This window comes from Aquarana catesbeiana, linkage group LG03, assembly GCF_042186555.1.
Source record: "Aquarana catesbeiana isolate 2022-GZ linkage group LG03, ASM4218655v1, whole genome shotgun sequence".
Taxonomy (NCBI): domain Eukaryota; kingdom Metazoa; phylum Chordata; class Amphibia; order Anura; family Ranidae; genus Aquarana; species Aquarana catesbeiana.
This window is the reverse complement of record NC_133326.1, coordinates 166,814,575-166,831,161: the sequence shown is the minus strand read 5'-3', so window position 1 is coordinate 166,831,161 and position 16,587 is coordinate 166,814,575. Positions and strand designations below refer to the sequence as shown.

Sequence of the window (16,587 nt, the reverse complement as noted above, 5' to 3'; positions counted from 1 at the left end):
TTCTTTCTTCTATGTTTATCTGGTGATCCAGCCAGTAAGTCTGTTTTTCAGCACAACAATACATTTACCCCTGGTTGGGGTACCTCAATTTATCAGTTTTTATTTAATCATCTATGTATTTATTTATTTTTAAAATTTTATTTCAGTTACTTATATAGCGCCGTCAATTTACGCAGCGCTTTTACATATACATTCACATCAGTCCCTACCCTCAAGGAGCTTACAATCTAAGGTCCCTAACTCACATTCATACATACTAGGGACAATTTAGACAGGATCCAATTAACCTACGACCTTTTGACCTAAAAGGAAGGACGCTGTTTGCGGTAACTGATATATAAACTATTAGTTGGAGGTCCGCTTCAATTTGTTAGTGTATTTAAATCTGCTAGTACATCCAACACTCCCCTCCCCACCAGGCTGACAATGCTAAATGTGCACCCTGTACTCATTCATCCAGAGTGGTGTCTGTATAATACAGGAGGTGTGTTACTGGGGAGACAAAAAATTGGAATGGAAGGCTTGGACTTTTTAGGCACAACCACAAAGGGTATATAGTATATGAAAACCTTTTTTTGTTTAACATAGAAAATACATTAAAAAATACATAAAAACACTATCAGCAAAAGTGAAAGTCAATATAACAGGGTTTAACAGTATATCCTGTACATATCCATAGGAAATAGCATAAATGGCTTGGAGGTGAAATACCACTCATTCCATAGTCAGTTCGTTGGAATCCGGATATAGGCTATGTAGCAGATTAAGATGGTAAAGGTATCTCGGCCTCTACATGTTACGCACTTTGTGCTTCTTCAGGAACATGAACAAGACTTAATATATTTAACGATATAGGCAAGAGAACAAATATGTATAGGAAACACTGGGTAACCATACAACGAAGATAGTGTTAAATAATTAGTTGGTAGGCTTGAAAACACTGGGTGTATCAGAGTAAAAGATATATATTGAGGTGACTGAACACCACAGAAGAGGCTTGGTAGAATATTAAGCCTAATCTCGCAGGGCTAAAACAGCACTGAAAAAGTTCTTGGGTATGGACAACTTTTAAACAGAAAGAGCCTCCAAATGGGGAGAACAAAAATGCTGGTAGTCCAAAAGTGTATCCTTTATCACAGCTGTTCCTACCCGAGCGGCTGTTTACAACAGGGCTTCTATTATAGTCCTTGCTACCAGGTGTCTGACTCGCCTATACACTTTTGGACTACCAGCATTTTGGCTACCGGGTTTAAGCCTTCCTCATTTTAATTGTTCTGGGATTTGTTATCCCCGTTTGGAGGCTCTTTCTGTTTAAAAGTGTTCTGTTTTAGCCCTGCGAGATTAGGCTTAATATTTTAACTAGCCTCTTCTGTGGTGTTCAGTCACCTCAATATATCTTTTACTCTGATAGACCCGGTCTGTTCAAGACTACCAATGAATTATTTAACACTATCTTCGTTGTATGGTTACTCGGTGTTTCCTATACATATTTGTTCTCTTTCCTATATCATTAAATATATTAAGTCTTTTTGATGCTCCTGAAGAAGTGCAAAGCGCGTAACATATAGAGCCCAAGACACCATTACCATCTTAATCTGCTACATAGCCTATATCCGGATTCCAACAAACTGACTATGGAATGAATGGTATTTCACCTCCAAGCCATTTATGCTATTTCCTATGGCTATGTACAAGATATACTGTTAAACCCTGTTATATTGACTTTCTCTTTTGCTGATATATAGTGTTTTTATGTATTTTCTATGTTTAATAAACAACATTTTTTTTTCATATACTATATACCTTTTGTGGTTGTGCCTGAAAAGTCCAAGCCTTCCATTTCTCAAATTATAGGACGTGGCACAAAGCACTTTAACCGTATCCACAGTACCACTCTGTGGTGATACGAAATATTCTATTCGGTGTTACTGAGGAGATCACCAGGGGAAAACAGAGGGAAACAAAAGCGTAAAAAAAATAACAGCCACCACATCCAGTGATTGATAAGCTGCACTATATTATATATTATATATTTTTGGTTTTGTGTTTAATAATGCTTTAAGGGTGCATTCATTACGATTAGAGGTGAGAACCCCTGTCTGCATCCAGGGCTGATCACGCTCATATGATCGCTGCACAAGTGATTACATGTGAGTGGCCACGATTAGCTTAGGTAGCCGTCAGGCTCCCATTGCTTTCAATGGGACCACCTCCTGCAGTTAATCACAGGAGTTCGAGTACATTTGCAGGTGTGTAAATGCACTCAAAAATAACCTTTTAGATAATACAGAGCACGGGGCAACTCTGCATTTCTGACAAACTTAACAGGTTTTTGCACTTATGAAATATAACCTATCACTTTTAACCACTTCCTGCCGATCTGGCGCCTATATGCGGCCTCTCAGGCAGGCTTTAAAGCCGAGTACCCGCATTTATAGGGCCCTAGGTAAACATTTTGCTGTGCTTAGAGGGCACTACCTGCACACTCCCAGCACAGTAACGAACAGGTATCAGAAAGCTACTGATGCATACTTGCGATCGTGAGCTTTCCGATCACCTGACTGCTGTGACTGCCAATCACAACAGTCATATGATCAGAATGCCCGCCACCACCTCTCAGTTTTTAGATCTGCTTAAAGGGTCGAGAGGCGGTGACAATAAGGGCTTAATGATCTATTTAACAGACCAAACCTGAGGAAACAGGTCAGAAACATTGTTGGGGTTTACATGCACTTTTTACATATTTTTAACAGCACTAAATACATGTGTGAATAAATGTGGAGGAATGCATATGTTTATCGTGCAGTATATAAAAACAGGTCAATATCCGCGCTACTCAACAGTAATAAAAGTATAAACAGCCAGCACAATTTGTTAAGTAAAATAAAACGATAAAAGTCCACATGCGGCGCTAAATTAACAGTATATCCAAGAAGGGAGAGTTGATTAACACGTCACCAGCTTCAATGTGTATGGGAAAGCGCACCACACCACATGGAAATCCAATCTGCATACCAGACAGCTGTAAAAAGTAGACATGTTATAGACAGACCAAGACCACAGCTCCGCTCTCCAGTCTTAAATAGTGGGTGTGTAGTATCCAAGCATGGAAATCAGCTAACATCAGGCACTCTCATACAGCCAAGTAATCTTGAACTCCAACATGAGGTATAGAGACATCCAACCAAAAGGTCAGCGGCACCCAATGAAAAGATAAGGCAGCAAATAGTGAAGCCCGTATGGTAATACACATTTTTTTTTTATTGTGTTAAGTTACATTTCAGTATAGGAAAACGAACATCATGATGTACATATGGCCGCAGCTCTCAGCGTGCTAGTGTCAGCCCGCCTGACATGTTTCATCCAGCAGGCTATCGTCAGAGGCATGGCTATGTGACACCAGCATGCTCTTTTAACAGAATCACGGATGATGCTCATCCCGGAAGAACAAACCCACGGAATGCTGCACCAGACGGAAATGAGGACAGTGGAGCGCATCGGGCCTGCGCTCCACCGCCAAATCGGAGTCACGGATGACGTCCATCCAGAAGAATGAACCCCGGAGTGACGTGACCGCTGGAAATGAGGTCAGTGGAGCGTATCACGCACCTCGCTTGCGCTCCACCGCCAGGCAATCACCTATGAATGACGCAACACCCAGAACCACCAGACCGGACATAATGTTTTTATTGCTTTATTTTGATCCGCTGCTCTCTTATTGCTTGTAATACAATAGAATGGGTGTTTTTGATTTTAGAATTTCACATTTTATAGGTCTTAAGGAAGTCTTTAACAATGCAGAGGACCAACCACATTTAGATATAGGAGGTCTATAGGAGATTAGAAAACCTTACGGTAGCAGAAATTCATGGAAACTGCAATGTGGCATTCTTAGAGAAATACCTGGATGACAACAAAATGGTTCCCAGAAGCCTAAGGTTTGAGTTAACACCTCAGGATGATGAAGTAGATCCTCTGGGTTGGTATAAATATTTTAAGGATGGTGGGACTTGATCTCCTGTGATTTCTAATAGCTAGGAAGAGAAGAAAGTTGAATAAACTTGATGAAGACATTTCTGATGTCAGTGATAAATTATCATCATACAAACAATTAGATGAGTATAAAAACAAGTCTGATAACCTTGAAAAGATTTTAGAGAAGGAGGATCTAGACCAGAGATCGAAAAAGAAAAGGAAATATATTGGAGACCTAGATGACTATAAGACTAATCAAGTTTTTAAATGGCGGGTCAGGAGGGCTGCCCTAGCCAATGGAGGGGTGGAGCAGACCTCAGGACCAGCTGTAAATGTAGGATTCAATACCCCCACTTCTCAGTTGAGAGGTGGGAGTCACAAAAATACCAATACACCAGTTGGTGGTTGGAAGAAAGTTTGCCCAAGAAACAATTTAATCCCAACCACCCTCAATCCAGATCTGGCCATTTTAATAATAATAATACAAGGAATGATCATGTTCAATATAACCATCCATCACAACCTCATTTTGGTGGGGTACCTGTTTATAACCATTACGAGCCTCTAGATAGAGGTTATGATTATGCAGAGGATTATGACAATAGATGTATAGTCCAACATCCATCTCCGCAAACACCAAGGAACATGCATCCTGGTCATGGATATTCTGAGTGGGATGGCCCTGGTTATTATCCTCCTAGGAGAACACAATACCCCACAGAAGATCCCCCACTACTTTGTTCTGAATCCTTTTTTTCTAAAGGGCCCCCAGAAAAACAAACGATGGAGAATCAAAAGAGGGACCAGAGTGGAGAGAAGGTACAGATTGAAAAAAGAGAATGATGTAATCGATACTGGGATTTTTAATCTTGGCAAAAATGTACTTTCAGACAACAAAAAATGTGTGGTTAGTCATGGTCTTAAATTTGCCCCTGATGAGCCTTTAAGCAAATTTGGAGCCTTTATTGATGCACAGAAGTACATCAGGAAGATTAATATTAAAAGGCACTTTTTGTCGCAAATTGCTGGAAGGGTGGTGACCTGCGACATTCAGGTTTGTCAAACGCCTCTTTGTTTTACTCCACCAGGTTTTGTCCCTCCTCCCATTTCAGTATTTAAGGATTAGACCTAAATGATATTGACAAACTTAAAATTAAAAAGGATCATAATAATTCCAGGTTCTGTCAAGGATTGGAATCTTTAAAGAATAGAAAGCATATTATTATTTGTCCCGCAGACAAAGGGGGTGGAATTTTGGTACTAGACTAAATAGCATATGTAGATGAAATGAATAAAATCCTTTCAGATACAGACACTTACCCTTGCACTATGATCTGACTGGTAACTATAAAAATGAGTTTACCAGGTTTCAATGACCATTTACTTAACAAAAAGGAAAAAGGCATATCTAATTCCTATGGCCCCAAGGATACCGGTGATATTTTCTCCCCATAGCTCACAAGTTAAACCACCAGGGAGACCTATCATCAGCGGTCTGGACTCTGTGACTTCCCGAATTGGGAAATGCATAGATGGCTTTTTACAGCCCATGGTGTCAGACTCCATCCTATCTTAAAGGGGTTGTAAACCTTCGAGGTTTTTCACCTCAATGCATTCTATGCATTGAGGTGAAAAACCTCCTGTAATGCTGCAGCCCCCCAATCCCCCATTTTACTTACCTGTACCCCCTCTATCACACCCCGGGGACGAGCACACAAACAAAATCTGGTGTCTCGAGTCCTGATTGGATGGATTGATAGTAGCGTAGCCATTGGCTCCCGCTGCTGTCAATCAAATCCAATGACCCGGCTGTGGAGGGGAGGGGGGGGGGCCCGAGCCATACATTTGGCTTCTATGGATGCCAAATGAATGACTCGGGAGCGTTCCCGCAAGGTAACCTCTCCCGGGGAGGCAGGTTTATCTAATGCGGGGAGGAGCCGTGAGAGCCGCCGAGGGACCCCAAAAGAGGATGTTCGGGGCCACTCTGTGCAAAACGAGCTGCACAGTAGAGGTAATTATGACATGTTTGTTATTTTTATAAAAAAAAGAAGCTTTAGTGTCACTTTAAGGATTCTGCACAAGTTATTCATACACTAGAATCCATGGAGTGCAGAGAGGGTTACATTATGGCAATTGCGAGTGCGACTTCTCTCTATACTATCATATCCCACCTTGCTGGCCTTGAGGCGGTAGATATGTTTCTCAGGAGAGATGATCTTTGGATCCCCCCACAGAGTTTATGCTAGGACTACTCAGGTTTGCTATATCTCACAATTGCTTCTGGTTTGGAGGGTCTTACCGTCTTCAAAACAGAGGGGTGGCCATGGGTGCAAAGTTTGCACCAAGCATGGTAAACCTATTTATGGCTAAATGGGAGGAGGATGTCGTCTACTCCAACGGAAGACCAGAATTGGTGTTCTGGGGATGTACATAGATAATGGCCTCCTCCTATAGGATGGTGACATGACATCATTAACTACCTTCATGCAGCAGCTTAATGAGAAGTATTTGGTTATTTATTTACAATACGACACCAGTAAGGATAAGATTCATTTTCTTGATCTTCATATAGAGATCAAGGATGGTTGTTTTAAGACCAGCACTTTCTTCAAAAGTACAGGCAAGAATGGTTACATTGGGCAGGGAAGTTGCCATCAACCCACATGGTTTAAATCTGTGCAGAAGAGCCACTTCATTCGTTTAAGGCGAAACTGTACCATGAAGAAAGATTTGTTTTTTTCGAACAAGCCTCAATTCTAAAAAGTAAATTTTATGGAAAAGGGGTACACTACTGCTGACCTTGACAAAGTGATGGATGAAGTGGCTAGGGCTGCTATGCTAAAGGGTAAAGATTAATCATGAACTGTTGAGAATGTTCATAATTTCTCTATGGTCACTACATCTCGCATCAACATAACGATAGAAAGATTTTGACCAAATACTGGGCAGTGCTAAAAAATAACGTTTTTGGTCCAGTCTTACCATAACGTCCAAGTTATTTTCAGGGGAGTTCCACCCCTTAAGCTCCAAGTTGCTCCAAACATTTTGGATGCTTCCAATAGTTTCTTTTTTTTTTTTATAAGTCTAAAGGCTTTTTTCCTTGCCGAAAATATGCCGTTTGCTATGTTAATAAAAACAAAAATAGGAAAATTTGCCAATTTAAGTCCCATACCACGGCCAAGGTGTATGATGTCAGTACTTTTTATTATATACACTTGGGCCTATGTGTATATGTAGTTTCTCTGGTCTGCCACTAGATGACTGTTTGCCCTTTTTTGTGATACACTTTTTAAATTGGTTTTATATTAATGCTTTAATCTATTGGTACCCTCCTATAATGTTATATTATCTACCTATAATGATATAATTATGTTGCTTACTGTTACGTTTGTTTTTATCGTACCCTCAGTTTGTCGAGTGTTTGTTTATTATGGGTGACGCTCACCCAATGTCCGATCATTATGTCCAGTCTGGTGGTTCTGGGTGTTTCGTCATTCGTAGGTGATTGCCTGGCGGTGGAGCGCAAGTGCGGTGCGTGATGCACTCCACTGACCTCATTTCCAGCAGTCGTGTCACTCCGGGGTTCATGTTTCTGGGATGGGCGTCATCCGTGACTATGATTTGGCCGTGGAGCGCAGGTGCGATGCGTGATGCGCTCCACTGTCCTCATTTACAGGTGGCGCGGCATTCCGGGGGTTTATTCTTCTGGGATGAGCGTCATCTGTGACTGTTAAAGGGGCGTGCTGGTGTCACATAGCCATGCCTCTGACGATATTCTGTTGGCTGAAACATGTGCCATATGTACATCACGATGTTCGTTTTCCTGTACTGAAATGTAAGTTACTACAATAAAAAAAAAATGTATATTACCATGCAGACTTCACTATTTGCTGCCTTATCTTTTCATTGGGTGCCTGCTGACCTTTTGGTTGGATGTCTCTGTACCAGATTACTTGGCTGTATGAGAGTGGCTGATGTTAGCTGATTCCATGCTTGGATACTACACACCCACTATTTAATGCTGGAGAGCGAGGCTGTGGTCTTGGTCTGTCTATTACATGCCTACTTTTTACAGTTGTCTTGTAAGCAGATTGGATTTCCACGTTGTGTGGTGTGCTTTCCCATACACATTGAAGCTGGTGACGTGTTTATCAACTCTCCCTTCTTGGATGTACTGTTTTATTTAGCGCCGCATGTGGACTTTTATATGTTTATCGTGAGTGGCACGAAGAGGGAAAACTGAGAGGAAATCCTTACTTACACGCCACAAAATATTGTAAAAATAGTATCCCCAATGCTCCCCCCACTCCAGTTTTGTTGAGTTGAGTAGCTGTGGCAAAAACACTGTTGTAGGAAAAGAGAGTGTGACATATTGCTCATTAACCTGAATGTTTTTGCTTCATCTAGTGGTTTATACATTATTCTACTTTTAGGGATTGTACAGGCGGTCCCCTAGTTACAAACATCCGACTTACAAATGACTCCTACTTTAAAACGGAGGGAGACACCAGGAAGTAAGAGGAAATCTACCCCTAGGAAGATAAATTCACTTCTGTAAGGTATGGGAAAAAGGTGTCTCCACTGATGCTTTATCACCAAGGCTTGTTTCCACAACAACTCAAAATTTTCAAAATCCAATTGTCATTGGGACAGAAAGTGAGGTGAAATCTTCTGAACAGGGGCACATACAGCAAAACAAACGTCACAGGGGTGTTAACCCTTCCCTATGCTATCCAAAAAGCTTAAAAGTTGTTTTTTTTTTGGCTGGAGCTACACTTAAAAATGTACCTGTTCCGACTTAGAAACATATTCAACTTGTTTGTAACCCGGGGTCCGCCTGTATTGAATGGTTCTAAAATATATTTTAGTGGGTAGTAAAGAAATTATGTTGAAAGGTTCCTGCTTTTGTTTCTGAAATGTTAGGGTCGAGAAGGTGCAAAGATCGAACCTTGGGAGGATGCTGATTATCTTGTCTACAAGGTCACAGACCGATTTGGCTTTTTGCAGTAAGTACATTTCTTCATTTCTTCAGTCTTTTTTTTAGATGTGATGCAGACTTTGGGTGATATGTTCTGCATACTAACATGTAGGACCTGAGTACTGAGATAATAAAGACACTGCTTGCTTGGTTGTTTTTTGGTCATTTAATCGTGTTTACTTTAGAGGATCTTTTTACTCCTCCTTCAGCCTGACAGCCTGTTTTGTAGGCTGTCCTTCCAGGAGAGTCACTGGTGCTGTATAGAAGATGTATAATTAGACTATTGAAAACTGTTTCCTTTAGACAGAACAGAGCTTTACTTACTGTGGGCGTTTACTTTTTATTTTTTATGGTGTTCATTTATTGGATTTTCAAATGGTTTGTTTTGTCTTCAAAGCACAGCAAGAGTGCTGGTTTCCCACAGTTCTTTTTTGCACATGGAGCACCTTGTAGGCATTCTTTTAATAAGAAAAAATAATAAGAAAAAAAATGTTCCCCAAGCACTACAGGTGAAAGATTACAAGTGTTTTGCTATTTCACACATTTTGTGAGAACAGGATTAACTTTCTTTTTTCTTTCTCGCCCATTAAAGGACTCAGGAAGTCTTAACCTTTTTGTAATACACAAAAATTGGACATTGGCAAATGAAAAAAACTATAGCCTAGCCCAGGATAACCATTCCACTACCAGCATTCCACCGGGTTATGCTAGTGTTTTAGGAGAATAGATGTCTTTTCTGCAGCTGCTCTGTATTAGACTAAGTTTATTTTTATTTATTTTTTACTTTTTGGATTTTTTTCTTCAATCAAGATGCTTATATACATCAGTAGAAAAAGAGAAGCCGCGCTAATAAAGTCCCAAATATTGCTAGTGGATCCTTGATTGCATATCATGACAATGTGTCCATAATCGGTATAAGGTAGATCTTATTCAAAATGCCACCACAGTGATTCACATCAAAAAGTGTGCCTTAAGAAATTCCTGCTTACCAGATAGCAAGCAAACAAGGCATTTGGTTGTAGCCCAGCTAAGGCCTTTACTTGCACAGAAGATCCTATGGACAATTGACAGCGCGGATGGCTGCAGAGTCTCTCACACACTGACAACGCTGTAGAGTCCGTGACCATCTCATTCCAGAATGACCCAAAAAGAAATACTGGCCATAGCGTAATATTGTCTAACTCGTTTTGTTTTAAAAGAAGTTATTGCACTTACATTGGTAGTTCAGAAATGCGCATGGATTAAAACATAGCCAGCCGGCTCGCAACAGGCGCCCGTCCTCCTAGTACAGACAGCGTGATGACGTCAACACGTACCCTCCTCCAGACGCATTTTGTTCCCCATTGACAACATCACGTATGACGAAACACGGCTGGTGAAGGGTACGTGTTGACGTCAACACGCTGTCTGTACTAGGATGACGGGCGCCTGTTGTGAGCTGGCCGGCTATGTTTTAATCCATGCGCATTTCTTAACTACCAATGTAAGTGCAATAACTTCTTTTAACCACTTGCTGACCAGCTGCCGCCATAATGCTGCGGCAGGCCGGCACGATCCCGCAAACTGTCGTAGCTATACGTCGGTCCCTTTAAGCAGGATTGCAGGCGCCCGCTGCACAGCAGGGGAGCTGATGGTCGTGACCATCAGTCGCGATGACCGCCGGCCACAACGAGCGATCATGGGCACGAGAGGCAGAACAGGGACGTGTGTGTAAACACTAGGGCTGAAACAACTAATCGATTAATCGACAACTAATCGATTATGAAATTAATCGATTACTATTTTCATAATCGATTAATTGGCCAGTAACATAATGAGGTTAAAAATAATAAAATTAGCCCTTTATAGTACAAAAAGAGCAAATAATCGCTACTGTAAATATTACTTTCACAGTTCTACAGTAAAAAAATTAACCCCTTACAGTAGTGATCATTTGCTTTTTTGTACTATAAAGGGCTCATTTTAGTTTTTTTTAACCCCATTATGTTACTAAACATTTTAGACCTGGTTTACATCTTTGTGTTTTTTGGTGCTTTTTGCAGAAACACACTACAGTTCATTTAACATGGTTTCCTATGGGACACGTTCACAACTATACTTTTTTTCAGCCGCTGCGTATTTGGAAAGGGTCAGGGACTTTTTTTTTTTTTTTTTTTTTTTTAACGCAAAATGGTGCTTTTTTGGTTCAATATACTTCAATGGAGAAGCTGCAGAAAAGCATATAATTCGGTTTTGTAGCAATTTGTATTTTTTAATCTGCCCAACAACAAATTGGCCAAAAAACTGTATTTCTCCTCTAATAGTGTATATACAGTATATCTCTTCTGTCTGTTATTCTCAGAGTGGATTTAATATTTTGCTCCCTAACCATATAGTTGGTTGTTTATATTTACCACTGCATAGAGATATTTAAGAATAAATTGTTTTTTTTTTTAAACTTTACATACTAACTAAATTATACACCACACTTTTTTTTAAGGTTATTAACCGATTAATCGATTAATCGAAACAATAATCGACCAACTAATCGATTATGAAAATAATCGTTAGTTGCAGCCCTAGTAAACACACACATCCTAGTTATGTGAGGAGAGAGAAATCGTGAGTTCCTACGAGCTGGGAACCACAATCTCTCATCTCCTATAGTCAGTCCCAGTCCCATCCCCTACAGAACACACACATAGGGAACACAGTTAACCCCTTGATCGCCCCCTAGTGTTAACCCTTTCCCTGCCAGTGACGTTTATACATTAATCGGTGCATTTTTATATTACTGATCACTGTATAATTGTCGATCGACCAAAAAATGTGTCAAGTGTCCGATGTGTCCACCATAATGTCACAATCTGGATAAAAATCGCAGATCGCCACTATTACTAGTATAAAAAAAAAAAAATAATAAAAATGCCATAAATCTATCCCCTATTTTGTAGACGCTATAACTTTTGCGCAAAACAATCAATATACGCTTTTTGCGATTTTTTTTTTTTTTTTTTTTTTTTTTTTTAAATATGTAGAAGAATGCGTATCGGCCTAAACTGAGGAAAAAATTAGCTTTTTTCAAAAAAAAAATCGGGGCTGTTTATTACAGCAAAAGTACAAAATATTGTGGGTTTTTTTTTTTTTTTTTTCAAAATTGTTGCTTTTTTTGTTTATAGTGCAACAAAAAAAAACCACAGAGATGATCAAATGCCACCAAAAAAGAAAGCTCTATTTGTGGGAAAAAAAGGACATCAATTTTGTTTGGGTACAGCGTCGCACGACTGCGAAATTGTCAGTTAAAGCGATGCAGTGCCATATCGCAAAAAATGGCCTGGTCATTGAGCAGCCAATTCTTCTGAGGCTGAAGTGGTTAAAATAAAACGAGTTAGACAATATTACGCTATGGCCAGTCTTTATTTTTGGGTCATTCCTAATTGAGATAGTCACAGACTCTACAGCGTTGTCAGTGTTGTGAGACTCTCTACCCATCCACCCTGTCAATTGTCCATAGGATCTTCTGTGCAAGTAAAGGCCTTGGCTGGGCTATAGCCACATGCCTTGTTTGCTTGCTATCTGGTAAGCAGGAATTTCTCAAGGTGGCGGCACACTTTTTGATGTGGATCACTGGTGGCATTTTGAATAAGATCTACCTTATCATACTGATTATGAACACATATTGTCATGATATGCAATCAAGGTTCCACTGGCAATATTTGGGACTTTTATTAGCGTGGCTTCTCTTTTACTATATCTGTTTATCCCACATTAAGCTGCTGCTTTTTTATCTTTATTTTTTTCACACATTAGTGCGGTTTTATCCTATTAACTTATATACATCACTGCTTGAGCCTTGTCTCTGGAACTTTCCAGCATGTTCGTCCTCCCGGCTCCCATTCACCCTCAAGGTCTGACAAATTTTCAGACAAGCCATCCTCTTTATGAAGGTCTGTGCCCTCACTTTCTAGAGTTGGTTGATATTTGTTAACCTTTGCGGTTGCTTGAAAAGTTTGCATCTCAGACGCTTGTGTGCAGGAGCTGGTTTTCCGGGGCTTCAATCTGGAGTTTTCCTCTCTTCTCCTTCCTCAGTTTCTCATTACTATTCTTCCTTGGTCACTGCACAGATTAGCATATCTCCATTGATCAATCTGTTTTTCTGGACCTCTTTCTGAAGCTGTCATTACTCCAGTTCCTGTGACAGAATGGTTCTAGGGGTTTTACTCCCATCTGTGCACTGTTCTTAAGCCCAAAAGGGGCATTCACCCCTTTTCGATCTCAAAGCTATTAATGTGTTTGAGTCAAAAAATGATGCATGGAATCTATTAAATCTGTTGTCACCTCCCTCCGCTAGGGAGATTACAGTGGAGCATGCTTGTTATACTATGAACCTAAGAGGTTAATCCTGCGCATTGTGTAAAAAGGCTGTTTGATCCTGTCTTCTCTTATCCTCCCCTTCTTCTACAGTTCCCAATCCATCTTCTTATAAAACAGAGACTTAGAGGCATTCTGCACATGTTCAGTTTGGTGTGTATTGCAAGAGTTTTTTTTAATTTTTCTTGGGAGGGTGCATGTGATCGACACAGGGCCAAGGGGCACTGTCCAGACAGAGTCAGGGGTTTTGCAGCCTCATAGTACAGCCAGAGGAGAATGAAAACTCTCCCTACAAGCTTTAATTTAGACACTGATAGAAGTCGAAAGACTGCTATATACTCCTGATGTGAAAAGATATTTATCAGTTTATATTTACTAACATGATTACATTTCCATGTTCTGTGTACTGTGGGAGACCAGATATAGTGAATACAGGGTCCTGGGTTTAGTAACCCTTTAGGACTTCCTCTGTCCCTCAATGGACGAAAAAGAAATAGGATTTTTGTACCCTCTGTAAAATCCTATTCTTGGAGCCCTCTGAGAAGGACGCTGGTCCCACTCTGCTGTATTTCTGATCATGCTTTTGGCACTGCTTTGCTACAAAACTGAGGTATGCTGCTAGTGACAGGTGTTATCCTAGGCTGGCCTCTAATTTTTTATTTATTTTTTGCCAGTGTCTAGTTTTCCTGTAGACAGCAGTATAACCCAAAAGTTAAGGCTTCCCGTGTCTCTGAATGGACCCCAAGAAAAGGATTTTTACAGCGGGCACAAAAATCCTGCTTTTTGGACATGCTTCCTACTCTCTGACCTGATGCCTGAGGTACAGGAGATCAGTTTCTTTGTTGGCAAAATGTATTTAATAAATTGAAAAGATGTTGGCTTAGTTACTGTGATTACATAGATTTTAGTTTAAAAATGTAGAAAACTGTTATGATGTTGCCTTTGGTTTTTATACCATCCTATTCTTTGTTTTAAGTTCTGTCCCTGTTAAGATTTATTTTATATTTACACTGTTTGTTATTTTTTCCAGTGTACTTTAGGGTAGTGCATGTTTGAGTTACTGAATCTATGATACATGCTCTATGGAAAAGATCTATCTTTTCCCTCCTGCACTATAATAAAGACAAATTTACTACATGAATTTATACTTTTGCCCGAAAGAAAATATATTGTTTTTCAGGCCGCTAGGTTATTTCTTTTTAACATTTTTGAAGACATGAACACAGGGTTGGTTTAGTCACATAAGCTCACTTTATGGATTCCTATAAAAGCGTTCTTGTTGGATTGTCATTTTATCCCTCTTCTAGTGAAGAAAGATGCTATGTAGTTAGAATAATCACTCTCAATAGGGACATTGATGGTATATAACTTATGACCTTGAAAAACACAGTAAATGGAGTAAAGCCTGGATATTTTTCTGTCAACAGTTTCTTGTGATGTACTCTTGTGTGTTCCAATCAAGAGCTGTCTGCTTGTAAAAGATGGAAACTTTCTTCACAGCTCAAAAGCTTGTTTGGCATAGAAATGTTCTATGGGATCCTAACTACAGAATGTCCTTTGTATGTGTGGTCTTGTGTGCCAGCCACAAACTAGTGGCGTATACATCATTGTAGATAAAGAGGGTTAACTATCAATTGAATATCCTAATGAAAGTGCCAAAATATTTCCCCCAGGAAAGACTCCACAACATTAACAATATTTCTGAGTATTATAAAAATATAAATGTATATTATAGCAAAATGTGATTAAAAACATATACACATATTGGGTCTCCTCCAAAAGACTTGCATATAGTTGTGACTGGTCCCCATGCAATATCAGCATACAGCTATTTAAACCAACTATGACTTTAGACAATTTCTCAACAAATAAACCATATCAATAAGATGCATATTAACGCATGGAAGATGATTCCACTTTTGTAGTTCCTCTACATATTTCATGGCACAAAGCTGCTTCCTCAGGAGGGGGTGAAGCTCACAATGTCGAAGTGAAGAAATTGCTAACCCTTGTCACAGGTCCCGCCAGAGCCCCCTCATCCCTCACTACGGCGGGTATGGGAGAAAACAAGAGCCAGATAGGCAGCTAAAACAATAGAAATATATAACTGGCGCAGACACTGAGCGATGAGGGAAGTTAAAAGTGTTTGTAAAGTCACATTGTGACTTTACATGTATCCCCACCAGATTATGCTGCCGATAACTACAGTGTATGTGTTTTTAAAAAAATGAAAAGGCTAAATACCTTTTCTCTCACCGCAGTGCAGTCAAGTGAACCTCATCCGCTCTTCTTCCTCGATCTATGAACCACTCTCACGCTGACAGGCAGGGAGGGAGGGGAGAGACTCAAAGCAGAGAGTGGGCTGACGGAGGCACGTAACCTAACCACGGTATCATGGCTTAGCAACTATGATGACCATGCTCGGCACAGACAGGGGGACACAGAACAAGTAGGCTCAACCAGGTATATTACAACATAGGAAGGGACAAATTACACAGCACAAGCACTGTGATCATGCCTTAAAGGAACAGGACTTTTTTTTTTTTTTTTTTTTTTAGGGTTACAACCACTTGAAATATCTGAATATTTATAAATATAAATATAAATATCACAGTACTTGAGTAAAAGGAGCATCCGAATATGCATCCATGAGTACAAACACAAAGGCCATCTTGAGCACTCTTTCCATATGTCTCATCCATACAATGATCTGCTCCAATCCACCATAAGATGGCCTTTGTGTTTGTACTCATTGATGCAAATTCTGATGCTCCTTTTACTCAAGTACAGTGATATTCATCTCTTTAAAATAGGCCTGGAGTTTTTCCTAAATGTACATAATACAACTGAATATTAACATGTATAGGTAAAATGGTGAATATCCATTTGCCTCTCGGGGGGGGGGGGGGGGGATCAAGAAGAAATGTTTTCCCCTTCTGGAGCAAATTGGTTCATGCTTTTCTAGGTTTTTTTTTTGCCCTCCTCAGGATCAGCTGTGGGTGAAGGATTGTGTATATAGGATTGTATGATTTTTTTTTTTTTTTTTCCCCCCCCCTTTTATTGGTTGACCCAGGTGATGTCTTTTTTTTCAACCGGACTAACTATGTGACAGAATGAATATTCATATATTAACTGTCCTCATCATTCAGGGTCTGTCTCCTATACGCCAATTATATATTTTGTAACATGGGTGATCATTAGCTCTAGTAGTAGATGCGTTTTCAAGTGATTCACGTCAGTCTGGAAATCATATTCAAGGGCCCGGCAGCCCATGTTTATTAAGA

General features: G+C 40.0%; 1 protein-coding gene across 5 annotated transcripts in view; it reads left to right on the top strand.

Annotated features, from left to right (window-relative positions):
- Positions 1–16,587, top strand: part of USP6NL (USP6 N-terminal like) — a 278,511-nt gene that overhangs the window by 104,826 nt on the left and 157,098 nt on the right. For 3 of the 5 annotated variants that reach the window (XM_073619480.1, XM_073619485.1, XM_073619482.1), the window contains one exon: positions 8,899–8,981. The exons of the other annotated variants lie outside the window; for them this stretch is intronic. In XM_073619480.1, coding sequence (XP_073475581.1) covers positions 8,899–8,981 — 83 coding nt within the window. The remainder of the gene's footprint in view (positions 1–8,898; positions 8,982–16,587) is intronic. 5 annotated transcript variants of the gene reach the window in all.